At 35.9% G+C, this 25,554-nt stretch overlaps 3 protein-coding genes and 1 long non-coding RNA gene across 4 annotated transcripts; 1 reads left to right on the forward strand and 3 right to left on the reverse strand.

The window, feature by feature from the left end:
* Nucleotides 1–2,832: 2,832 nt before the first annotated feature.
* On the reverse strand, nucleotides 2,833–4,368 carry LOC135850025 (uncharacterized). The gene is made up of 5 exons (XM_065370714.1): nucleotides 4,005–4,368; nucleotides 3,858–3,892; nucleotides 3,698–3,733; nucleotides 3,181–3,283; nucleotides 2,833–3,104 (listed from the first exon to the last, which is right to left on the reverse strand). Exons 1-5 carry the CDS (start codon nucleotides 4,258–4,260, stop codon nucleotides 2,998–3,000), a joined length of 537 nt encoding a protein of 178 aa, XP_065226786.1. The 5' UTR covers nucleotides 4,261–4,368; the 3' UTR covers nucleotides 2,833–2,997.
* A 3,230-nt stretch (nucleotides 4,369–7,598) lies between these two features.
* LOC135850049 (uncharacterized) lies at nucleotides 7,599–8,778 on the reverse strand. Its single transcript, XM_065370756.1, has 5 exons — nucleotides 8,381–8,778; nucleotides 8,253–8,284; nucleotides 8,132–8,167; nucleotides 7,918–8,026; nucleotides 7,599–7,830 (listed from the first exon to the last, which is right to left on the reverse strand). Exons 1-5 carry the CDS (start codon nucleotides 8,625–8,627, stop codon nucleotides 7,730–7,732), a joined length of 525 nt encoding a protein of 174 aa, XP_065226828.1. The 5' UTR covers nucleotides 8,628–8,778; the 3' UTR covers nucleotides 7,599–7,729.
* Nucleotides 8,779–18,377: 9,599 nt separating this feature from the next.
* On the reverse strand, nucleotides 18,378–19,624 carry LOC135850054 (uncharacterized). The gene is made up of 5 exons (XR_010559643.1): nucleotides 19,233–19,624; nucleotides 19,100–19,146; nucleotides 18,970–19,005; nucleotides 18,776–18,878; nucleotides 18,378–18,688 (listed from the first exon to the last, which is right to left on the reverse strand). It is a non-coding gene; the product is annotated as an uncharacterized LOC135850054 (long non-coding RNA).
* Nucleotides 19,625–22,632: 3,008 nt separating this feature from the next.
* On the forward strand, nucleotides 22,633–23,733 carry LOC135850050 (uncharacterized). Its single transcript, XM_065370757.1, has 5 exons — nucleotides 22,633–22,943; nucleotides 23,038–23,084; nucleotides 23,196–23,231; nucleotides 23,312–23,426; nucleotides 23,515–23,733. The coding sequence occupies exons 1-5, from the start codon at nucleotides 22,775–22,777 to the stop codon at nucleotides 23,625–23,627; spliced, it is 480 nt and encodes a 159-aa protein (XP_065226829.1). The 5' UTR covers nucleotides 22,633–22,774; the 3' UTR covers nucleotides 23,628–23,733.
* The last annotated feature ends 1,821 nt before the right edge of the window (nucleotides 23,734–25,554 follow it).

The following is a 25,554-nucleotide window of genomic DNA, read 5'->3' on the forward strand; positions in this document are numbered from 1 at the left end:
TCAAACGTATATACGCGTTCACGAGGGCGAAAAAATCTCTTCTTTTATTACTATTTGAACAATTTCGCAAACTTTGCGCGCTGCTTCCATCATCGGTACACACTCGTACTCGAATATCGTTGGAATCTTTCGTTTTTTGAATTTCATGTTTTCAAATCATGTTCGCGGTGCGGTATAGCGAAGAATTTTTAAATTTCTGTTTATGAAATAAGGTCTTCTTTAAATAGGCGCGAGGAGATATAATTTAACGCTAGATGAGTAGAAATGGGTTGGGAAGCGGAGAATTTACTTGGAAATTACTTTAATAGGTATGGGAATTTTTTACATTTGTAGAAAGGGAGCTGCTATATCGATGTTATGATATGTATTAATTTTTGAGAATGATTTGAAAGTTACAAAATCGTAGGGTAAATAGCGAGATTGAAAATAAAATGTAGACTGAGGAAACATACTATTAGGCTCTGGCAAACGGACTGGGATGAAGCTGATGAAAATGATAATTTAGTCAAGGCAATGTTTCCTAGCTTAACAGAGCGCTTAAAAGTTCCTGATATTGCTTGTGATTACTGGTCTTCCCAGATTCTAACAGGGCATGGTTGCTTTAGAGACTACGTGTATAGAATTGATTGAAATTTTAGTCGTAATTGCCCTTGAGGTAGTAAGGTCCAAAACAATGATCACAGTCTACGAATATCTGTATTCTTTGCCTCTCGAGTAGCACAATCTGTTGACTTTATTGATAGTTAAATTTATTGAAAATAAATCGTTAGTAGTCAGATATTTTTACCATTTTTAACAGATATGAAAATTAGAAATAATGCATGGAATAATGAACCTTTTTTTCGACACATTCTTTTCAACAGATTTTCACTCTCACTTCACTTGAGCAGTAATCGCACCTTCATTTCCATAAAATTATCATACTTACATCACGAAGGGTTTCCATATAATTACCTCGAATTTCGATTTTTCATTCCAAAAAATCTGGTTTTGCCGTCTCTTTGAGAAAATTCTGGCTACACTGTACTGAACCCTTCCCCATCTTCACTTCAACTTTTTTACAAACAATGTTCCACCAAACATTTCAATTTGTGCTATTGAAATAAAATCCTAACCCAAAAATGATCTCAAGTGCAGAACCTCCTCTCCTTATTATTTTAACAGACATCACATACATTCCAGTTTTGTAAAAATTAAATACTTACTATAATTTAATTTTTTGATAATTTTATATTTTGATAATCTGTCGATTGCGCTGCTTGGGCTATTATATCCAAATGTGAGTTCATAGACTATACAAATAAGATTATTTTTTATGAAAGGTTCAACAATTTTAAATTTTGCTAGGGAATTGTTTACATGGCTTATTAGGTTCAACTTGGAATATGAGGCTTGTTTACGTAGATTAGCAAGATTACCTGACTCAGACAGTGACTAGTATCCCAATTAGGACTTAATATGGAATAGGTATTCTTCTCTTCTCCAAGTTGAGAGGTCACACCCATACTTTTTTATTTTGTTTATTTTATGTAGAGTGACTCTCCTTCTCTAATTTTCCTTCTTTATAACTGAGTGCAGAATGCGAGAAGAAAATATCTGCTTTTGAGATGTGGTGCTATCAAAGGCTACTACGGATCTCATGGAAGGACTTCATTACCAACCAGGAAATATTAGCAAGAATAGGAGAGGAGCCGGAGCAGAAAGTTGTAGTAGAAGATATAAAGAATAGAAAGAGTATTTAGCTCATAAAATACGAGAAAACCGTATTTTCATGCTAGCGGTACAGGGGAAAATTCAAGGAAGAATGACATGAGGGAGGAAACGATCAGAGATGTTAACAACAATCTCACTGGCAAACTCTCCCTGTAAGACCCTGAAAGAAACTATCAGATACGCTAGAAACCGGCTGATATAGATGGAAGTATACGCTATCTCCTGTAAAGGAGCGCAACCACAACGACGACGATACCTCGTTGATTCTACTTAGTTTTCCTTTGTTGGTCTGGCTAAGACTCTGGTAGGTTTTATGATTGGGAAGATAAGGGTGAGATCAGGTGAAAGATTAGCTTCATGATACAGCTTAATTTTGATGTACGCTGTCACACATACTACAACAATGATGTTGTAGGGGGGCTTACATCCTTCCTTATTATCTGTATTATCTGGGTGGTGCCTGGCGCTGCTGCAGTTATACTCTGGCTGTTTGGACCACACATTGATAGGCATTCACATCCACGAGTGTTGCTTTTACTCGTGGGACACGTGTGTCCTTGCAACAAATTAGAGGCTGATCTGCAGCACGAGACTACAGGATGCTGGAACTCACCATCCATTTTTTTCCATCTCAATTTTGACAACTCGTTGATTTACTTATTAATGTAAAACAGACTAGGACAAATACAAGAGTGCCTTGCCTAATGAAGCCTGTGAATCCACCTTGTGCTATATTACTATCGTATGTTGTATATTATCTACAATGCTTGAAACTAATGTACATGTCGAAGTGTTTCAGATACTCTTTTTAAGGTAATGTTGTGCAATGGTGTCCTTCGTGGTTGGTAGCCATCAAGTAGAGCCCCTGCTCCTGAACGTCTCTGCTGTGAACCTGATCAGGATTCATGCAGGCTCCTTCCCGTTCTAGTTTATGATTGTATGTTGTATATTTATTTAAAGAAAAAAAAAATGAATGTGGAAATGTATTAATCTGTCAGGGACATGTGAAGTGGGACTTGTAGTGATGGTGTGAATGGCTTTTTTCAGAGAGGCGTGTGTGGGGGTGAGGAGTTTGTAAAAATAAGTACTCAATTCTTACCTACTTGAAAGAAAACTTCCTTATTTCAATACAAATACTTTTATTTAAACCTGAGGTGTGAATATGAGTACAATGGATAAAATATCTACCAAGTTATTAATATGTATGAAGTTCTGCTTCGTTCCATAAATGAAATCTGATTTTGAAAAATTCTGTGACTTTAAAAGTAGATACTTGCACGATCGTTATGACATTATTTTCATCATTTCAGACTCAACGCTAAAATCAGAAACGTATTGCTCGATGCACCTAACGTTACGTCTTGCTTTTGAACAAACGCCACCCCAACTACCTGAAATTGATAAAAACACGACGTTTGATACTATTTCAATTCATAAAGTAAAAAAAGTAAAGATTATTTTGCTCACTGCCTGATGCACAATTCATAATTTTTGATGTGATTCTGTCTCTAGAACCTGCTGTAACTAAATCCCTTACATAATAACGGTTCAGATTTCCGCGCGAATCCGTCTATGAATCAATACTTAATTATTAATAAACAAGGTTTTTAAAAAGCATGGTTGGTTATGTGAGGCGAATCATTCCCCGGCTGGGATTTCAATGCGCCATTTTGGGAACCTCTGACACCCTGATTGGGTGACTTGAAAAGCTAAAATTCATGTCTATACTGATATCAGCTCGAAATACACCTTATACCGCAGTTTCAGCAAATTAATAAAATCACCGATTTTTTTCTTACTTATTTTCATCGGATGTGATTATTTTCAAATTTGAAAAATCTCACTCATCGATTGTAGGAAAAAATATAAGATTTCTAATTTTGCTGAAAGTGCAATATAAAATGCATTTCGAGTTCCAACGTTTATTGATCAATTTCAAAACCTCAACCGGGGGCTGATTCGTCTCACTGATTAACAGTCTTACCACTCCTACGTCTATGAAACCGCAAAAATACATGCACTGTGAAAAAAAAAACAAGTTCATAAATACGATTAATACCATGCAAGTACAAGTCGAGTATTTATTCAACATTATCTAGGTAGTTTACCTAAAAATCTAGGTAAAATAGGATTCGAATACTTACATCTTCGCTATCGATATAATCTCCTCTAACGTAACCTATGAAAATGACAAAAATTGTTCAGTTTATTAAGTAGATGGGCATTTGACCTCATTACTTCATTTTATGAAAATTTGAAAAAGTAAATGTATACCTAATTTGTCAACTTACCGCTAAGCCGACGCCGACATCGCTCTCTGTATCTGTTACTTACGTCAACATCTATCACTGCATCCATAGGCGACTTGGACATCTTCATCATCATATCTGGCGACATTGACGACATCATCATTGGTGGCATTCTGTCGGGCATCGGGTGATGTGGTTTCGGTTTCCCATGGTGAGATTCTTTCGGCTCTGGTTCCGAGGCGCACAGATGTAAGACAAATGCGGCAACTAACACGAAAGCAGTAGTGATTGAACGCATATTGACGAATTTAATTATATCCAGCAAGACTTTGGTTGTTGGTTTCGATTCTCAAGACTAAATTATCGGATCGCTAGTAATGATTTTTAAGTGTTCGCAGCTGGTGTAAGGAATTCGAAAGTGGTTGACGAAGATGTGAAGGTCAGCGTGAATATAATGAGCAATTAAATCGACAAAAAAAAACAATCGAATCTGTAGGTATGCTATTTGAAGATTAATTTTATTGATAAGAAAGTTAACGTTGTTTTAGTAATAAATGAAACGATTAGATCACAATGGACTGAATTTACGCCTAACACTTGCAAAATTATAATTCCAATACTCGTCGGAATTTATTTCAACGAGATACAATTTTTCATATGTAAAAAAAAAGATTCATTTTAAACCTTTTCAACAAGTTGAAGAAAAAAAATCAAATTCAGTGTTTAAGATCTCAGAAGCGTTCATTGAAAAGCATGGTTGGAAATAAATAGGTAATTTCATTGCCTATTTGCCTCCAAATTATAAATAATTTCGTTTCCAGAAGAAAAGATTTATAAAATAATTAGAGTGGATAACCAAAAAAAAATATATGTCAGAGGTTGACCAAATTCAGCAGAGGCCTTCATTTTGAGTTGAAAGTCAATAAGAAAAAAGGGCTGTGAAGTCTTTCTTTTCAAAGGAAGTTTCAAATTATGGATATGTTTTTTGGCCCAAGTTGACTTAATGCTCGATAGGTCTTCAGCTTGATCCGGATCAAACCAGAGTTTTATGTTCAGATCTTCCACAACCTGACACCCGCCCGCCACTGGTCAGATGGCTCCGTGCGAATACGAAAGTCATGAAACCAAACAGATCTGATCAGGTCTAATATACTCTGATGATCCGGACCGATTTTCAGTCTATTGACTTGTCTGTCTGGTTTCCCAAGGTCGGATGTCTGACCTATTAAAGTCATTGACCCGAGTGTCTGGACTCACAAGGTCACTGGCCTACCTATCTACCCTCTCATGGTCGTTTAATTGTCTGCCTGTCTGGTCTCTTAAGGTCATTGACTTGCGTGTTTGAGCTCCCGTCTGACTGAATTTTCAAGGTCGTCTATCTTTCTGAGTGTTCGTCCGGCCTCTCAAGGTCGTGTGTTTGAACTCTCACAATAACTGAACGTCAAATCCAGCCTCCCCTGGTTGTAAGGTCGGACTGTTTGGCCTCTCAAGGTCAGTGACTAGTAAAATATGGTTTTCCAAGGTCATGTGTCTGTCTGTCTGTCTGTCCGACCTCTGAAGGTCATTTATTTGTCAATCTGGCCTCCTGAAGTCGCTGATCTGCCCATCCAGCATCTCGAGGTTGTCTGCGTTCCTGTCTACCTTCTCAAGGTCATTGACCCGTCGGTAAATTAGTATGGCTTCTCAAGGTTGTCTGTCTGTTTATTCAGCATGAGGGCATTGACCCGTGTGTCTGGACTCTCGAGGCAACTGACCTACCTGTCTGACCTACCTAAATCGTCTGTCGGTCTGACTGGCCTGTTAAGGTCATTGACCCTACTGTTTGGTCTCCTTAGGTTGTTAATATTTTTGTCTAGCGCCTCATGGTTATCTGTCTGCGTGTCTGGCCTCTCAAGGTCGCAGCTCTTCCTGCCTAGGCTTTGAAGGTCAGGCCTCTTTAGGTCACTGATCCGCAGCTATCCAGCATCTCAAGATTGTCTGTGTTCCTGTTTGGCCTCTCCAGGTCATTGACCCGTCGATAATTCTGTATGACTTCTCAAGGTCGTCTGTCTGTTTATTCAGCATCTTAAGGTCATTGACCCGTGTGCCTGGACTCTCGAGGTAACTGACCTACCTGTCTGACCTTCCTAGATCGTCTGTCGGTCTGACTGGCCTCTTAAGATTATTGACCCTACTGTTTGGCCTCTTTAGATTGCTGATCTTCTTGTGTAGCCTCTCATGGTTGTCTGTCTGCGTGTCTGGCTTCTCAAAGTTGCATGTCTTCTTGCCTGGGCTCTCAAGGTCATTGACCTTCATGTCTGGTCTCTCAAAGTCATCTGCCTACATGTTGGTCCTCTAAGCATTTTCAATAAATACAAGAGTATGTAATTTCAAAAATTACTAATAATTGAAATCAACGAAATTCTTGAAATCTTTTATTTTTTGAACCTCTCCTTTTTCTAGGTGGTTTTTTGAAGAGGGATCAGTTTATCTTCAAAAATAAAATTGAATGAAAAAATCTTCATTAAAGACCTTGAAAACCTGTCTAGAGTCTACCTCTCTATTAGGGTGGATCGCGGCATGAGTTCAGCATGAACTGGCATGAGCTTACATCAACAATTACCATCAGAGTAGGGAAAACTCTTTTTGAAAATGAATAAACTTTTTAGTGGATTCAAATCATTTTGAAAAGAGTTCCAACTCAACTTTTTCGAAACTCTATCTCTTTAAAAAAAAACAATCCAATTCTGAATCAAGGACTTTTTTCGAGGAGTTTGATTCTTCTTGGCCTCTTTCTCAACTGTTTTGCCCAATTTTTGAAAATTATTCACCAATGCCATTCCACCTTGTAATTGAGAAGCACAATTCAGAGAAAAGTAGTCAAATTTAAAAATAAATTCAAAACTCTCTCTGAAGAAGTTTAACGGGCACGAAATGAAAAATCCAATGCCCCAAAACATGGTACCTATTTAATTTTTTTTTTTGACAACTTTGACAGCTCGAAAGGAAAAATCAACACATCACGTCGAAATTAGAATGAAACAGGGTCAAATATTGTGAGATTTTGGGTTTTGAAAAATTTTTACTCTGGAATTTTTGGAATTATGGTAGGTTGAAGTAAAAAAACGTATACTTACTCACTGCTTGCATGCAGCATCAACATTCTCTAGCAGAAAAATATTTCATTTTGGAAGACTGTTGGGAAATTCAGAGGTACCGAAATTCTAATATTTGACCTCTTGAATAATTATTTTTGGAATTCCATTCTGAAAATTTGGCGATTTTCTACATTTTTACTCTGAATTTTCCCTTTTGAATTCCAAAATGTTATTTCAAAAATTTTCAAGGTTTTTGAGATTATGGTGTATACTTAAATTTCCATTTCACCCAAAGTGGAAATGTTTTCCAATCCAAAAGCGTAAAATTTTCGGTAAAAAATTTCAATTTTTACACATTTTTACACATTTTTTCTTGAGGTGATTCGAGCTTCGAGCATTGAATGACAGTCATGAATAAAAATGATTAAGATTTCATTCGTCAGAAGGTGGAACTCCCTTTTTCAGAAGTTTAGTTACATATAATATTTGTACAATGTATTTTGTGAAACAATTTTCAGATGCTTGCTTTTCAACTTAGGCATGTAATAAGAAATTTCCATACGTGTGCACATTTTTATTAAAATTTGAAATAATTTCAGTGCTATCATACAACGACTGTAATACGTATTGAAATTCGCGTTTCAGGCCATCAAACAATTACACCTACTGCATACATTAAGAATCCAGTGATCACACGACATCCTCCAATTCCCATACGATTTCGCACTTGGCAACATGCTGACAAACGCACCATGCATTTTTCGTCGCTTTGGTACAAACCATTCGGCTTGCTGAAATCATTATTGAAACAATTTGAATTTTTTTTCAAATTCGTGATTCGTGAAACAATGAGAAAATTTTTCATTATTTTTGAGTACCTCCTTTTTTCTGTAAACATCTGCCAATGCTATCCATGGATCTTTTATAATTTCGTTCAGGTATTCTATACGTCAGGTACGACTTTAGCACATCCGCATTATGATTCAACTTTTAATCAAAAACAAATTGTGGTTTTAAAATTTTACTATTTGTATTGTAATTTAGATATGTATGTAGGTCTAGATATTTATTAAAAATAATCAACGAGCTCACCATTCCGATATCCATATAGCCACAAAATAGCAAGCACTGCGAAATAAAAACAAGATAAAAACGATTACAAATGCGATTAATTCAAGTACCCGTGTAGACAAAATCATATTTCAATAGGTACCTCTTCACTTTCGGGATTTTGGTTAACTCGATCTACATATAAAAAGTGATGGAAATTAGGAAGTTTATTTGACCATAATCGTAAAAGCATGAAATTGGTAGGTATACTTGATTGGTCCAAGTACTTACTGCGAGTTAGCGTATTGTGGCATTTACGTATGAATCCGCGACTTGGGTAAACTCCATCGCCCATCATTGCACTCATAGATGACTTATTTAACGGTTGCATCGGCTCTGATGAACGTGACATCATCATGGGCTCCATTATATCACCTGAGTCGGAGTGATGGTGTTTTTTTGCGGAGGTGTAGCATACATTCAAAAGAAAAGGTAAAATCAATGCGAATACAGTAAACTGAGTATTAATTAAACCCATTGTGATGATTTTAATTTTATTCACGCGGGTGTTAGTTCTTAATTTAAAATGAGAATAAACGTTTGCGGCTGTCTCATCGAGTGATAAGTGGCGATTCTTAAATAGCTACCTACCGCTTGGGTTGAAAATTAGAAGTGAAGTTGTGTGTGGATAATGAGCGATAAAATCAAAGAAAATAATTAAAACCTAATGCCATTTGATAAGTAGGCGATTATTTCACAAAGGAATAATTTCAGTATGGTAATTAATGAAGTTACGAGATCTCAAAACAATTGAATGATTTCAAATGTGATGCAGTAAAAGCTCGTTATACCCAACACTTTTTGGTTACAGCACTAATTTGGTTATAACGCTGATTTCTTCTAGTCCCTAGACAGCCCAATTTAAACCAATGTAAAATTTATCGTGATGTAACGCTTATGAGCAGTTTATAAATATCGTTGGAACGCTGTAATTAGGTATATTCAGGAAATTATCGTTCAATTTCGTAAATTTGAGACCTCAAGCAACCATTTTCTACGTACTTGTTTTCTTGTGAAAAATGTATCAAATCGTCATTGATGTTTCAATCAGTATGTAAGTTCTGACCCAAGGAAGGACCTGAGATAGACACTGTTTCAATCAGTGGGTGTGTTTAGACCCAAGTAGGGACCAGTGTTTGATACAGACACTGTTTCAATCAGTGTGCATGTTCAGACCCAAGTAAGGACCTGTGGTTGAGACAGACCCCAATTAAATCAGTGGGTGTTTTTAGACCCAAGTATGAACCTGTGGTTGAGACAAACACAGTATGTGTTTCAAATTCAATATTTTAAGGTGGTAGGTAGGGTTTTAGGTTTTAAAAAACCGTTTATTGAGTTATCCTCAAAAATGCATCAGAGACATGAACTGAACTTGATTGTGGAAGATAATCCATCAGAAACAAAAAGGGACGTAGGAATTTAGTACATATTAAAGTTTGTAAAATTGATACAGTTAAATGCAATTTTCTGAAAAACTTTTTTTCCTCCTATATGTCACTTTTCCTACTAATATTCAACGCCTATCCATGAAATATCTTGAACTCAATGTTCTCAATCTATAATCTAAATATCTAATTCCCCACGAGGTAATATTTTTTGTACTAATGGGAGAATTTTCTCAGGGTTGGAAATTTTTCTTAAATTGCTCACATTTTTTGTCTTTTGCTTTTTTGGGGAGATATTTTACTAATATTTGAAGAAATTACCTCGTGGGGACTTATAAATTTGTGTCTTGAGAAAGTAGGTATGTGAAGAATTTGGCTGGATTAGAACATTAGGTCATGTAGGAAAATGTGCAAATGTGGTGCTGAGAAATGTTGATTCAATTTTTTTTCAAATTTCTCAGAAATATCATTTTCCTACTGATATTTTTACTCTTTCTGACTCAACTTGAGGCATTATGACTTCGATAAAAATGATCTATCATTATGTGGGATAAACAGGTCCAACATGAAATATTTTTCTTATATAGCCAATTCATACTATAAAAGTAGCATTTTGGGAAGCTTGATTTTCCTACTACAATTTTATGTGTTCACTGCCCCTGATGGCTTATATCAAGTTTAGAACCCATATCACTTCATAAAATGAGGTAATCAAAAAAACCATAAAAACCCCACCTACCCCCTTAAAAGTTTTTAAAAACCAACAAGATACCAACCTACATTACTTTCTAGCCAGAATCAATCAATCAGCATTGAAAACACCAGCGGTTGAGTCACGCACTGTTTCAACTTATGGACGTGTCCACACCCAAGTATGGATCTTTGGTTGAGACGAGCAAAGTGTGTGTTTCAAATTCAACATTTCAAAAAATTTTAAAAACCAACAAGCAGTGGCAAACATCATTTTTTAAAAACTTTTTAAAATTTTTAGTTGAACCCTCAAACATTTTTCATTGAAACCCGAAATGAATGCTGAACTGGACAGAATACTGAACTGAATACTGAACTGAATACTGTACTGAACTGAATGTTGAACTGAACTGGACGCTGAACTGGATAGAATACAGTACAGAATTGAACTGAACTGAATATCTAACTAAAAACTAAATAAAATACTGAAATTTTATTATATTTTCTTTCAATATCTATTGAACGTTTATTTCATTTCTTTTTGTTTTTCTTTTATTTTTCATTCATTTATTCATCCATTCATTTATTCATTCATTTATTCACCCAGTCTTTCCATCTTTCTGTCTGTTCATCTTTTCATCTTTTTCGTCTTTTAGTCTTTTTGTAATTTTGTCTTTTCATCTTTTCACCACTTCATCATTTCCAGTGTTGGAAAAAATCGTTTTTTTTTAAAAAACAAGAAGACAAAACAAACGGTTTTTTTTTGTTACTGCTGGATTCTCATGTGTTTTAAACATGTATAAAATCAAAAATGTATTTTAAACACATTATTTGTTTTGGATTCAGTTTTTCAAATATACGTTATCCTTGTTATCCAGTCATCGACTTTTAAGATGTGACATGTGACGTCATAAAATAGCTATAAGGCTCCAGAAACATTAAAAAATTGAAATCAAAACACAAAATTTGTTTTTAAAAAAAAGTTTAGGAAGAAGAATGAAAATCTAAAAATTCAGTTCCTTCAATTTCACTACTTTTTCAATGAGAAATTGAAAAAATGTGGTTTTTTTATGGAAATTGGAGTTGAAAAAAAAACATGTTTAAAATGAAAAAAAAAAAAAAAACATTTTAAACAGAATTTTGTTTTAAACACTGTCTGTTTTTTTCTTGACGTTTAAAACACTGTTTTAAACATACAGTACTGTTTTAAACTGACAACACTGGTCATTTCCTCTTCTCGTCTTTTTGTCATTTTGTCTTTTCATCTTTTCGCCTTTTTGTCTTTTTGTCTCTTTGTCTTTTCGCCTTTTCGTCATTTTGTCTTTTTGTCTTTTTGTCATTTTGTCATTTTGCTTTTTCATCTTTTCATCGTTTCGTCTTTTTGTCTATTTGTCTATTCATCTTTTCGCGTTTTCATCTTTTTGCATTTTCGTCTTTTCGCCTTCGTTCTTTGCCAAAAACAAACAATCAGAAGTGAAAACATCAATGGTTGAGTAAGACACTATTTCAACCAGTGGGTGTGTTCAGACCCAAGTAAGGACCTGTGGTTGAGGCAGACACTGTTTCAATCAGTGAGTATGATCGGACCCAAGTAAGGACCTTGATGACTCTTCAATTTGGCTCACTCTTTCAACTATTTTTCACTTGATAAGTTGATGTTGATTGATAAATGATAATAAGTGATACTTTATTGCCAATATTAATTTTATTGCGTGTTACTAGTGTTTTTATTGAATGTTTACGTAGTATGTTTCTTATTCAAAATGCTTTCATTGGTCGATTTAAAAAAAATAATAATAAGTAGCTGTAGGTAATGAAATACCTAGTTGTTCCTGGAAAAAATTTCCAGAAGTTTAAAAATTTAATTCAGTAAAATAAATTTCAGTTTTCAACTCGTAACTCTGAAAGTAAGGAAGCACTTGACACTAGTGATTATAAAAATCATGTACCTATCCTAGTGCTTTCTAATTCTATTCTTGAATCTAGTAATCCTGACGATGAAACAGCAAAATGTAGTTGCCCATCATCAGGAAGGATCATTGGGTGCAATTTAAGAATTTTTCCTTTTTTTGAAATCCGAGAATTAATTAAAAATGTTTATGACCGCTCTTTTCTTTTGAGTCCTAATGTTGGAAATCGGTACATTTCTTAAGTAATTTGTCTAGTTTATATTTTCACATAAATTTTGAATCTATTTTGTAAGTACCTACATGCTTCGATTTCGGAATTGTGGAAAAAAATAATAATAATTGTAGGTAAGTGTCTTCATTTTTTATTGGAAAAATAAATGAAAAAGCACAGTTAATTACAACGTTCTCAAAAATGCACGATAAAAATGTAATGGAATTTTGCAGGTTATTATTTTTTCTGAAGCGGGGGGGGGGGGGGGGGTTGAAAACGAGCAATACATGGAAACGATACACCTCTATAACATCATTTCGAAAAACGAGTATGATAAATTTTTAAATTTCAGGAACACCTTTCGAAGGATGGCCGTATTTCACAGCCATCGTTTGTTAACTCGACAACGTGTGGTACAAATCCGCTCGCTAATCGATTTTGCACCGTGGTCTGAACGATGGTGGAACCTTAAATCCCTTGGAGTATGCTAAATCAAGCCATTACGATTCTCAAAAGGGATACCATATCCGGTATCGATGCTAAAAAGAAAGACGAGAAACTGCAAAATGACACAATATCGTCGGTAAATTTCCTGCTAAAAAACAGAGACACGTCGTCATTTAAAACTCTCCTCTTTCGTCTTTGAAGAAAACTACGATAGAAGGAAAAAACTAGTCCAAAATAAACACAAGATTTGTATTCAAATAAACCTCTTTGTTTGTACCTAAAACAGAATACGATGAATAAGGAAAAAACGCAGCAGAGCGGAGCACCTTTTGTCACGTGTGATCCTTCTCTTACCCTTTCAGGTTTAAACTATTTTAACATGTTTATCCCTTCGAAGAGCTCGGTATATATATGCGCGTTACTAAGACGTTAAACAATTTGCCTAATCAGTTTGCCGTAAATACGCATCAACGTTGATCCGTTTGCTAAACTCCTTAATGACTACCTACCTACGCAATCTATGAACAGCGCCAAAATGCAAGTAGAATAGCTTAAATGTGGAAAAAGTAAGTATACAGTTGGAAGTTGGAGCTCGAACTCGATTGGCGTAGAATTAATACCGCAAACGTCGAATAGTTTGGCGATTAAAAAAAGAAGGAAAAAAAAGGCTCCGATATCTCGTATCGATTTGACGATTAATTTTTTAAAACACGAAGGAAAAAATATAAACGGCCGAAATGAAACGATTGGTTTTTTCCATCGTTCGTTCTCATTCGACAAATGAATTGGAAAAAGTTAAATCTATTTCAACTTAAACGCAATTACTCGGCAACATATTATTTATAGCGAAATGGGGTAAAAACTACCATTAGTTTTTTTTCTCATTTTATTCTTTTGCAAGTTGAACCGGAAAGAAACCGCGAGATTTTTTTTTTATCTTTGATGAATAATTACAGTTATGTTCAATCATTCGGCAGTTGGCAAACGGTAAACCTCTTTTTAATGGTCGCTAACCAAATGTACACACGATGATAAATCGAAAACTAATGTTTTACCCGTAACGATTTTTCTTTCTACAAATTTTTATTCCCACCGATAGATTTTTATCCGCGATAAAAGGCCACAACGTACGAGTAATTTTTACTCGCGTAATCGTAATAGCCCTAACGATAATCGTTCCGGCAGGCTCGTTATTAACGCGAATAATTCGACGTGTGTTATTGTCTCTATCGTGTTTGTTGGCTGAGCAAAATGTACTACGCGTGTGTTTGAATTTATACCCTAAACACGAGCCAGAAGCTTGAATGGTGGCAGAGGGTATGTGTGATGGGTGTATTTCGAGCCGCAGGCGTTTTCGATAATTACTTCGAGTTGAGTATCGTACACAACACACATGTATGCTCGAAGCTCATCGTGAAGACAACCTGCAATGCAACGTGGTCGCGAAATTTATTTTCTTTCTCCACGATTCGATGAGGCAATCGTTTCTACTTTTCATCGGTTTACGTGCAAAAAGAAAATGTAATAATTATATACACTATGATTTGACTTACCTACGTATATTCAGATTGGACATGACAGCTGATGGAGTTGTACAGGGTGTCCTATCTTGGCGTTAACTCCTAAAAATACAAACATGAACAAATAATTTCAAGTTTATACAGTCCTGAATGAAAGGCGAGTAAAGTATGAGAAATATGACATCAATTGAACTTCCTCAAGTTCTCAGTGCCCCTTGACCGCATCTGTATACTCCACTGGTTCGATTTTCTGTAAGCTTTACTACTTCTCTCTCACTCTTAATTTTTTGACCAGACCCTTCCATGCTTCCCAATGTCTCTTAGTGTCTCCAGTGGGAACTTGGAATGCTACAGAAGGGGTTGAAAGGAAAAAGTTGGGTCGATTTTCGTACTTCTACTTATAGCGCTTTCGAAAATATCCTATTCGATACATCACTACTCTAAATAAAAGTAAATGTGTATAATATTTTTGTATTCGACATTATGGAACCAAGTACCTTGGACTTTTACCCATTGTGGGAGGTTCTGGGGGCCATGGGTGAGACCGATTGGAAAATCGAAGGCTATATTCATGTTCAGCAATATCGAAAACATACTATTTCATGTGTCATATGAACGAAATCATTTGTTTTACCCGCTCCCTGAGGAGGCTGGGACCAAACTAATTGCGGGTTTCTTAATTATTGGGTGGGTAGACATTGTAAAAAAAAATTTGAGCAAAATAGAAGGACATGGCTCAAAAATGTTGGTCAAATTGAGGTGAAATTGTCCATCTATTCCCAAGGTCACACCAAATGAAATAGCAAGCCAACTGGTTGAAAATGGCAAACCTTCTATCGTTCTATCAAAATCCAAATGAGCAGGTGGAAGAGAACTGAAGGTGAAGAATGGAACCACCTGAGCACCCCCTTCTCCATCCAAGAAGTCTGTAGTGTGATCAAGTCACTCAAAAATGTCAAGGCTGCTGGCCTAGATGGTATACACAGTGAGCAGATCAAGAGAATTGGGCCAATGAGTGTCAAATGGCTTACTGACATTTTCAATAATGTAGCTGAGACTGCAAGGATGCCAAAGCTTTTTGCAGAAGTCAAGGGTAGTAACGATTCTTAAACCTGGAAAAGATCCTGATGATAGAAACAGCTATATACCCATCTCACTTCTGTGTCATTGCTATAAGCTATTTGAGCAACCACTTCTCAATAGAGTACAGGACACAATATTGATGACAGACTTATTCCACAACAAGCTGGTTTTCATCAGGGGAAAAGCTGTACAAGTCAGGCCACCAACCTGGTACAACACATTGAAAATGAGTTTGAGAAAAAGAAAATCACAAGTGCAGTGTTTGTTGATCTAACTCCCACATATGATACTGTGAACCACCATCTGTATATGAAGTCACCCATAATCACAATTTCACCACCCTCATCAAATCCATGCTCAGTAATAGGATATTCTATGTCACCCACATGGGAAAGTCCAGTAGATGGAGAAGGCAAAAAAATGGGCTGCCACTTGGGAGTGTTCTCACCCCAACTCTGTTCAACATATGGATGAATGACCAGCCAATCGGAGATCAGACCAGACACTTCCTGTATGTAGATGACTTGGCAGCAACCATTCGAGGGGATACACACATAGAGGTACAAGGAATGTTGCAGGAAACCCTGAATAAACTAGAAACTTACTATATGGATAACGCCCTCAGACCAGGGCTTCATACCTGAATGTTTTTGGGTACAGGTATCGGGTATGGGTACAATTTTTTTTTCAGAGGATGGGGTATGGGTATGGTATTCCAAAAGTTTTTGGGTATGGGTATCGGATACAGGTAGCCTATAGGTATGGGATTTTCTTCAATTTTTGCCATTTTTGATACAAATTTGATGAAATACCTGAAAAAATACCCAATCTGTCTGGTATTCAGGTTCAAAATAGTTTTATCAGGTATGGGTATGGGTATGGGTACAGGTATTCCTTATTTTATTTTTTAGGGTATGGGTATTGCCCCATTGGGGGAAAATCTGCCCATACACTGAAAAAGACGCCAAAACCAGCTGGTTTATTGATGTATTCCAAATATACATGTGAAAAAGCGCTGTCCAGAAGGCGGATTGGGGCACTGAAAGAAAAATCTGCTAAAAAATACGCTACAATAATATTTTGTAGCGTATTTTCTCGCGTAAGGCCACAACGCTTTCAAATTAAGTGGCGTGTTTTTTGTGTTGGAAGAAACCAGCTACAAAATACGCTACAAGCCGGTTTCTTGGCGTAATTCTTTCGCGTATTTTATAAACACAAGCGTAAATGTGGTATTTTACGCGTATGTTTTCACGTAGTATAGAGATTTTGCATTCATATCAATACATCTTCTGGTGGCCAGGTTGGTAGAGAAGTTGTCTTCCAACTTGGAGACCCAGGTTCAATCCCCGGCGGTGCCAACATTTTTTCATCGATGTTGGACATCGGCAGAATTTATCACGTGAAAAAATACACGCACCGATTAATGAGCAGAAAAGTATTGGCGGAAAGTGTTGCAATTCCTGCCGCGTTTTTTGTCACGTATCATCGGCAGATTTTTACCCAATGGGGTGGGTCCGGGTCCGGGTACAGAAATTTATGGATTTTTGTTTGGGTATTTGGGTATGGGTACGGCTACAGGTTTGAAGCCCTGCCTCAGACCAAATCCATCCAAAACTCAAGTGTGTAGCTTCCACCTGAAGAAAGCAAAGGCAAAGTGCACATTGAAGCTGGTATGGGGAGGAGTACAGCTGGAGAACTGTGAAAACCCAAGTAGGTACCTAGGAATCATGCTAGACCAAACCCTCACATATAAGAGACATTGTGAGGACACAAAGATGGAGGTGTAAGCAAGAAACAAACTTACTGCAGAAACTGGTATCAACAAGATGGGGAGCAAAGCTAAAGACACTGAGGATAACAGCCATGGCACTATGCTACTCTACAGTAGAGTATGGATGCACCACCTGAGGCCAATCAGCACACACTAAGAAGATCAACGTCGCTCTCAACAACACTATGAGAATTGTGTCTGGTTGCCTCAGACCAACTAGTGTTAAATACCTACCAAGAATATGTGGCATTGCATCTCCTGGAATAAGATGGTGTGTGGTGGCAGATGTGGAGAGGACAAAATAGGAACAAGACCCTCACCATGTTATGTTCAACCAGAAAGAGGTGCATGACCCCAAGGCTGAAGTCTAGAAGGAGTTTTATGAAGGAGACTCATGTGATGAAAGTGGATCCTGTGGAGGGGAGAGAGAAAAGATGGTCGGATCTGGAGAAGGCCACATGTGATGAGAACTTGGCAAGTGGACATTAATTGCCATGTAGGGTGGCTCATGCTGATCCAGGTCCAGATCCCAGCTGAATGCGCCAGGACAGCAGTAAACCTTACTACCTAGATGGGGCATTTAGGATGATGTGAAGTGTCTGGATTGTGAGCAAAGACAGAATGACGTCGACAACCACCTCCTCCTATGTGACAGAGGCACTGCATATGTACAGTAGAGAGGAGCTCTGGGGAGAAATGAACAACCACACAGAAGACCTGGTGCAGAGATGGAAGGGGAGAGTTTAAGGAGATCCGAATGTCCCAGATACGAGAAGAAGAAGACGACCTCTTTGACAATTTTTTCAGGCATTTTCTCAAATGTGAAAGAGTTAAATTTTCAGCTACTGAAGTTGATTTTTCGATTTTTGATGAATTTTTAAAAATATCAGAAAGGGCCTATTGGAATGAGTATTAATTATTTTCTACAAAAAAATGTAAATAATAATATGGAGATACATAGAAATCTGAAACTTGGTTTGTATACGTAAGTCAGCTCCCCCCCCCCCATCGATTGCCACCAGTGGTCTTCAATTTTGACAGCAATGATTGAACACAATTTTTTTGAAAATTCTTCCTCTTTTAGGAACTATTGCCAGTTTCCTAAGGGCACAAACTGACAAAAATTATACGTCTGGGATGGTATTCTGATTTTCAGAAATGCAGTAGGTAAGTACGAGTATAATTGATATGTAGTTTGTAAAATAATGCACTAAATTTGTAATTTTTTAATTCAATGAAAAGCTTCAATATTTAAGAATACCTATGCATATTATACTTCAGACGATATCAGTGCTTTCACTATGATTGTAATAGATGATACATGTTTTAGTTCTTAAAAATTCTACGTAATAAATCTTTTCACTTTAAAAAAAAAAAATACACAACACTTGCATGATCGTCTGTCTGATACTTTCAGTTCACTTCATCAATTGTTTCAGCACTATCGCAACCCATTCACGATTGACATGTTCAAGTGCACAATCTGCGTTTTTCATTGCTTTAGAACAAATATTTAGACCACCTGAAATTAATAAAATGAAATAACTCGAATACTTATTCTGTCTGTATTCAAAACAAAACCTAAAATTTTCATTTTTATTTCGCTCACTATTTTTAGATGCACATTTACGAATTTGTTTTAAAATATCTTCTCTATTTTCATTAATGTGGACTCGTAAAAAGGTCGCGTTCAGGTTCGCATTGTTGGATATCTTTTAAACAGATGTTACTCATTATTCAAACATTTTTTTTAATGTGGTATGGGTACATTATTGTGATGCAGTTGAATGATTTTAAACTCACCATTCCAATTTTTTTGAAGCCACAATATAGCATGCACTTTGAAAAGGAAAAGAAAAAGTAAGATTATGAAATACATAGGTAGTACCTTGGATTTTAACTAGGCAGTAAATTTATCAGATTCGAATAGTACCTTTTGGCTGCTTGGATCATCATCTCTTCTATTGGGAGCTCGCGGCGCTATGATGATAACAGAAGTTATCAAGCTCATTTGAGCTAAAAACATCGCATTGTTGTAAAAACTTGAAAATAATATTTTCACGTACTGTTTGCTTTTACTTCATTCTCGCAATCTCTTCTGAATAATGTATTTGGATGAATATCGCTTAATTCAGGTATTGATGACTTTGATGGGTGTAAATGCTTTGACGCAGCGGCGGTGCTTGGAAGTGGATGTGAAAGAAATGGAAAAATTACTATAAAAGTGAACTGGATTGTAATTAAACGCATTTCGGCAAATTAAACTTTATATTTACAAAAATGTTAGATTTTAGATCTCAATTCTCATCAGAAGTAGACGTTTAGAACTGTCTGATCAAGTCTTCGGTTGTGATTGTTGAATAGTAAGACGTATTGGTTTGCATAAAAATTTGGAGGATTTTCAAGATAGTGTGAAGTTGTGCATGAATAGACTACTTAACGAGCAATTAAACCGAAAATAATAATTCAATCCGTGTGCCATTTGATAATTGTAATTATTTTTTCTCTGGTAAGGAATTTTGCGATGATAGGTAGGTAATAAAAAAAATCGATAAGAAAGATATCAAAATGATCGACTGATTGGGTGGGGGGAGGGGGAGAATCTGGTTAGTTTATTCTTCCTTTCAGTGGACCATTTTTTTTGTGAAAATGCTATAATTTTCGAGCCAAAAAAATTAAAAAACCAATTCCTTATGAAAATCGAAGTAAGGTTACCTAAGTAAATTATTGCACTATTTTCTTCTTCTGTATAAAATTCTTCTTCAAAACTCCACAGGCCCACATATTGTAGGTCTAGGTACGCCTACGATCATATTAAAAATTAATCTAACGTAAAAAAAGGTCGATTGCATTTTGCAACTGGCACTACGAAGAGTAAGTATAAGATGAGCGATGTATTATAAACTTTTTGAAGGAAAAAGTCACCAAATATGTACGGAAATTTCTTCCCCCCTTTTAAATCAAGGTACACTACACAATGTTCACATATACATATACCTATTCAAGAATAATGGATTTAAAATAAGCTGCACGTATGGCGGAAAAATAACTCGACGTAGTATCAATGCGATAGGAAAACTAGACTAGGAGGGAAGGGGCGATTAGGCAATCTGGGGTTACTAAACTGTACATATATCGTGCAGCGCTATAGAAGAAGAGATAAACTAGCAACAATATATTATTTGTAAATTGTATATGCCAATTTGATACATAATAAATTTTAATCGAGCACTTGATCCGCTTTGTTATTCAATTACTACGTGTATTCAATTAAATATAGAGAGAAGTTGAAAGCAGTCAGGCTTAATAGTGGTTAAAACTCACAACTATTATGAACTCGCGGCTTTAATCAGTTGCGCAAATTAATTATTCTACATTTAAATGAGATGAACTAATTTTACGCAGGTTTTCATGCCATTTTGTTGTATCGCGAAGGTGTCGAGAAGGGGGGGGGGAGAAGGACAGATACACGCGACGCGCGATTCGAAACTGTCGAAACGAAACGTAACTTTTCGGGCGAAATGATTTTTTATTCGATTTATTTGCAGAGCTTTTTTTTGGCAGAAAGAATTTCATAAATTTAATCATCTTTTCACAGGAAGAAGCTTTTATTACGGTTCGGAATAACACACGAAAATGCTGCTTATAAATTCAATAAAGTTGTTTCGAAAACGTGACGAAAATTCGCAAAATAATACGATTTTTTCTATATATAACCTTTCAAATTTTTTTACCTGCTGATATTCTCGATGGGTGTTGATCCTCACACCCCCGCCAATATCGTGTGTCTCGGTTTCGTGTTTTTGTAACTCGGCGGTTTTCGAAGCGTCGAGCGAGGAGAAGGGAAGGATTTCGAGTCAACTGAAAGTTTTACTTACTTTCTTCTTAGTTTTTTTTTTTACTCTCTCTCTCTTATTCTTTTTTTTTTTTTTTACGAAATTATTCGAGCGGATATTTGAGAAAGTAGTAATTTTGACATTTTCGTTGAAATGTTACTCTGATCGAGCTTAAAACTCGAAACGTTAAGAAAACTTAATCACAAAGTTTTCCTCGTATTATACGTATATAGTTGGGAGTTACGAAATGTACTACATACTATATCTTTTTTCGAAACATTATTCAACGTTATGTTCTCGTCGAAATCTAAAGTAAAACAAACATATTGATGATTTACTCGATGCTATACAGGGTGTCCCAAAGTATCGCTATATTGCTTACAAGATATGAAAGTATATTTTCTAGAAGCCACTGTATTTGAGAAATATTGACTCTAAGAAATGAGAAGGAAAAAAAACGTCACAAATCTCTCTCATGGGTGCAGTGTAATCATGGATTCTAACTATAAATTGGTTTTTCACTTGAGTATTTTTAGGAGGTCAAGTTTAAAAAAAAAACACCCATGCATTATGCGTGAGAAGGCTGATTTTTCTTCAAATACTTTACATACAAATCTTTTACGAACAAATTCAGTCATTTTTTAAAAAACTTTTGTGCACCTTATAGCAATTGATCTGTTTACAATCGAATCAAATCATTTACGAACGATTGGTGATTAAATAAATTGATTGATTTCTTGGTGAATCATTCGCCAACGGATCAATTAATTTACGATTGATTCGATTTTTGTGAAACTATGTATTTTAAGTAAGTATGTATAGGAATTGATCTGTTTCACAACCGATTGGCGATTGAACAATTGATTGATTTCTAGGTGAATCACTCGCGAACGAGTCGATTAATAGTTGATGAATCATTCGCGAACGAATCGATTCGTATAAGTGACTCGTTCCCGAACGAATCGATTCATTCATTTAATTTTTGGTGAATCATTCGCGAACGAATTAGATAATTTTTGGGTAATCATTCGCGAACGAATCGATTCATTCACTTAATTTTTGGTGAATCATTCACGAACGAATTGATTCGTATAAGTGACTCGTTCGCGAACGAATCGATTCATTTATTCAATTTTTGGTGAATCATTCGCGAACGAATTGAATCAAAAATTGAAGGATTAATCAATTCGTTCATGAATGATTCCCTTAGATGAATTAATACTTTCACAAACAATTCACTGAGAATTGAAACAAAAATTTGGAAAAATTTAATAAGTAGATAGGACCTAGATATTGTCTGGGCGGTATCTTCCTCATTTGTTGAAATTGGCAATAGCGGGAAAATATTTACACAATGGCATTTATAATCAGTTAATCACTCTCTTGAATGAGAAACATCTTTGAACACCTATCTAAACCACAATTTTCAAAGTAAGTATTATGCTTGAAATCAGTCGATTACCTATCACGATAATTCATCACATTATTAATTACCAGAGCGAAATTACTCATAGGTAGGTAGAGGTACTGATGAAATGATTATAGACCTAATTGTTGAATGGAACTCGGTTTCATAATTTTTTTTTTAGGTTTAATTGCTCGTTATTTACACTCAACTTCACATCACCGTCAAGCATCTTCTAATCGTAGTTACCAAAATAAGCAAGCTAGCACTATTTAACAATCACAACCAATAACTCGATCAGACAGTTGTAAACGTTTATTTCTATTCGAAGAACTAACATCTTCGTTCATAAAGTTCAATTCGCAAAATGCGTTTAATTACCACCCAGTTCATTTTTATATTACTTCTACTGTTTGTTTTGGACCTATGCAACGCCGCATCGAAGCAGTCAAAATCGTCAATGGCATTACAAAAATTTCATATTCGTCCAAATCAATTCTTCGAAGAACAATGCGAGAAAGAAATAAAATATCTCAGTACGTGAAGTAAAAACATAATTTTAAATTTTTACGAAAATGCAATTTTTGAAGTAAAATGTACCAACTTAATACTACTTTTTGTTAATCTTAGTGAAATTGGGAGGTCACAATAAGGGAGATAATCCCAGCAGCCAAGAGGTAGGTATTCAAATCTGAATGAATCACTTACTATAGTTAGCCTGCTAGGCACCTATTTTTATTTTATTGTATGTAATTTTTTGTACTCTATGACTGTTTTTTTCCGCACAGTGTATGCTATTATGTGGCGTTTATAGACTTGGAGCAGTGAGTATGCTAATCAATAAATTTATACCCACCTACATTACCTGTAAAATGTACAAAGAATAATTGACTTTGTTTAAAAGATAGATAATCCCCCTTTGGAGCTGACCGAGCGTTTTCTGGAGGAGAAAATAATAGGTCCAACTAAGCAAGAGGCTTTAAAACAAATTCATATGTGCACCCGTGCTGTTAAAATCCGTAAGCAAAATAAAAATGAAAATTTGTTCATTGTTTTAAAAGCAAGCAAAGTATTCAATGTATTAATATTTTACCTCATGGATTTCAGCTGATGCATATATGTGCTCGCGAGCAATGAAACTCCTAGATTGCGCTTTGGAACATATTGTTGATACTAAATCGATAAAAGATGAGCTGAAGAAAATTATGGTGTGGGGCTGAAACATGTATCTATTTGTATGTTAGTAAGGTAATAGGTACGTATGTACGTAACGTACTGAAACATTGAATACTTTTTTTTTATTGAAGTAAAAAATGATCACTTTCAGTGCGTTTTCTTTAAAATTATCAATCGTCACATCGCTCCAAAAAGTAGAACACTATCTGAAACATAATTTTTCAGCCCTTCGGAAGCTGCGAATAATTTTGTATAGAAAATGTCAACATTTTGGATTCATCACAGTGCTGAAATGGTAAGGTTATGTCTAAAGATTTTGACCCGAATGGAGACCTTTATCATGAGATGAAATCTGGAAGTCGCTCAGAAAAATGTTTAGCTCCTAAGATATCCCTGGGAGGGGGGATATGGTTCCTTAAGGAGGCGAAATTTTTAAGAAAATCGTGATTTTTTTCGCCCTGGCTCCGGTTTGACTAAGTTTTTCAAAATTCCATCTTAAAACCTGAGAGCACTCAATGGATAGAATTGGTCGAGCAATTTTTTCAGTACCTAACCTTATTGGAGATTACAAAGAATTTTTAAAAAATGACAAAATTCTGCTAAACTCAAAGTGCGTGATTTCTTATTGTAGAAACTTTGTTATGGTCTCAAAAGAAAGCCCTTGAAAAATTAGAAAGAATGGTATATACTTTAAATTTTCTAATTTGATAAACGCTTTCTCAGTAAAATGAGTTGGCGGCACACGCCGCATCAAAGGCGAGTTGGTTTCAGAATATCAGTGTCACTGCTAGTTGCGTTGTTGTTCGTTTTCATTTGCATTCGTTTCGTTGTTTTTGTGTTTTTTTGCATTTTTTGTTTTGAGGGAGGGCGGAGTGGGGCATGAGTATGCTTATGGATTTAGAAAGTTTGTGCGATTATCTGAATAAATGCGAACGGGAACACCATGACAAGAAGTGTAATTTTTGAACGAATTCAAGAAATCTTTGGTGGAGAGGGAGGGTACAACTTCAATGTGTACCGCTCTTGTTGTGAAACAAACAAAAATTGCACTGTATAAGCTTTCATCTCTTCCATTGCTCTGCGATAAGCATACACTTGAGATGAAACGCACCAGTGAATTCAACACTCATGATGAGAAATGGAGACATTGGTATGACTCTGTCAGCAGGCAAGTCTGCCATAAGCTGATGTCTTGATGTGGTGATATATGGATATTGACAGCAGGTAATGCATTTATGAATGACTGTTTTGATCAATCGAGACATTCCTCCAGTAAACACATATTAGGGTACTTAATTAGCTGACAAATGAGCTAAGGTTGGCATGGAAATAGCACTCAACATGCAGATGTGAGATGACTAACAAAAATCAGTGTAAAGTAATTGTTAGATGGCAGAATGATTGGACATTTTTCATTAAAAGTGTTACATGCATTTTGTAAGTGGGAACCAGAGTGTAAAAAACCCTTTCCATCAATAAAGGGGTAGTAGGTGAGTAAACCGATTCTTTTGCACAGCTTCAGACCAGCACACAAACAATCAAGCTCAGGAGCAAAAACGACATCGTATACAACGAGAATCAGCAATTCATGAGCATATGTCAGGTCTTTTACTTACAAGTTTGGGTATAATGATAGGTGTACATATGTGGATGCCAGTTAGCAGCAATTACCAAACCAGTTGCAAAAACACATAAGGTAAACTACCACTCTACCAGTTATGGACCGGGGTACCAATTATGGATCTTTTTTTTGTGACATCCTGGATTCCTGGCTAGTTCGCAACTTGTGCGATAGGAGTGCCAACTGCAGCATTGTGTAGTCTTGAGTGCAGCCAACCTAGAAATGCATGGTCTTTGGATGTTGAGTTTTATTGGTGTGCTCGGCGTGTTTGTAATCAGAAAGTAAAAATTTTTACAGCAAAAATTTTGTTAAATTTGTACAAGGGTTTTTAATTAATTCAATTACATCGA

The sequence above is a fragment of the Planococcus citri genome, chromosome 1, assembly GCF_950023065.1.
Source record: "Planococcus citri chromosome 1, ihPlaCitr1.1, whole genome shotgun sequence".
Classification (NCBI taxonomy): domain Eukaryota; kingdom Metazoa; phylum Arthropoda; class Insecta; order Hemiptera; family Pseudococcidae; genus Planococcus; species Planococcus citri.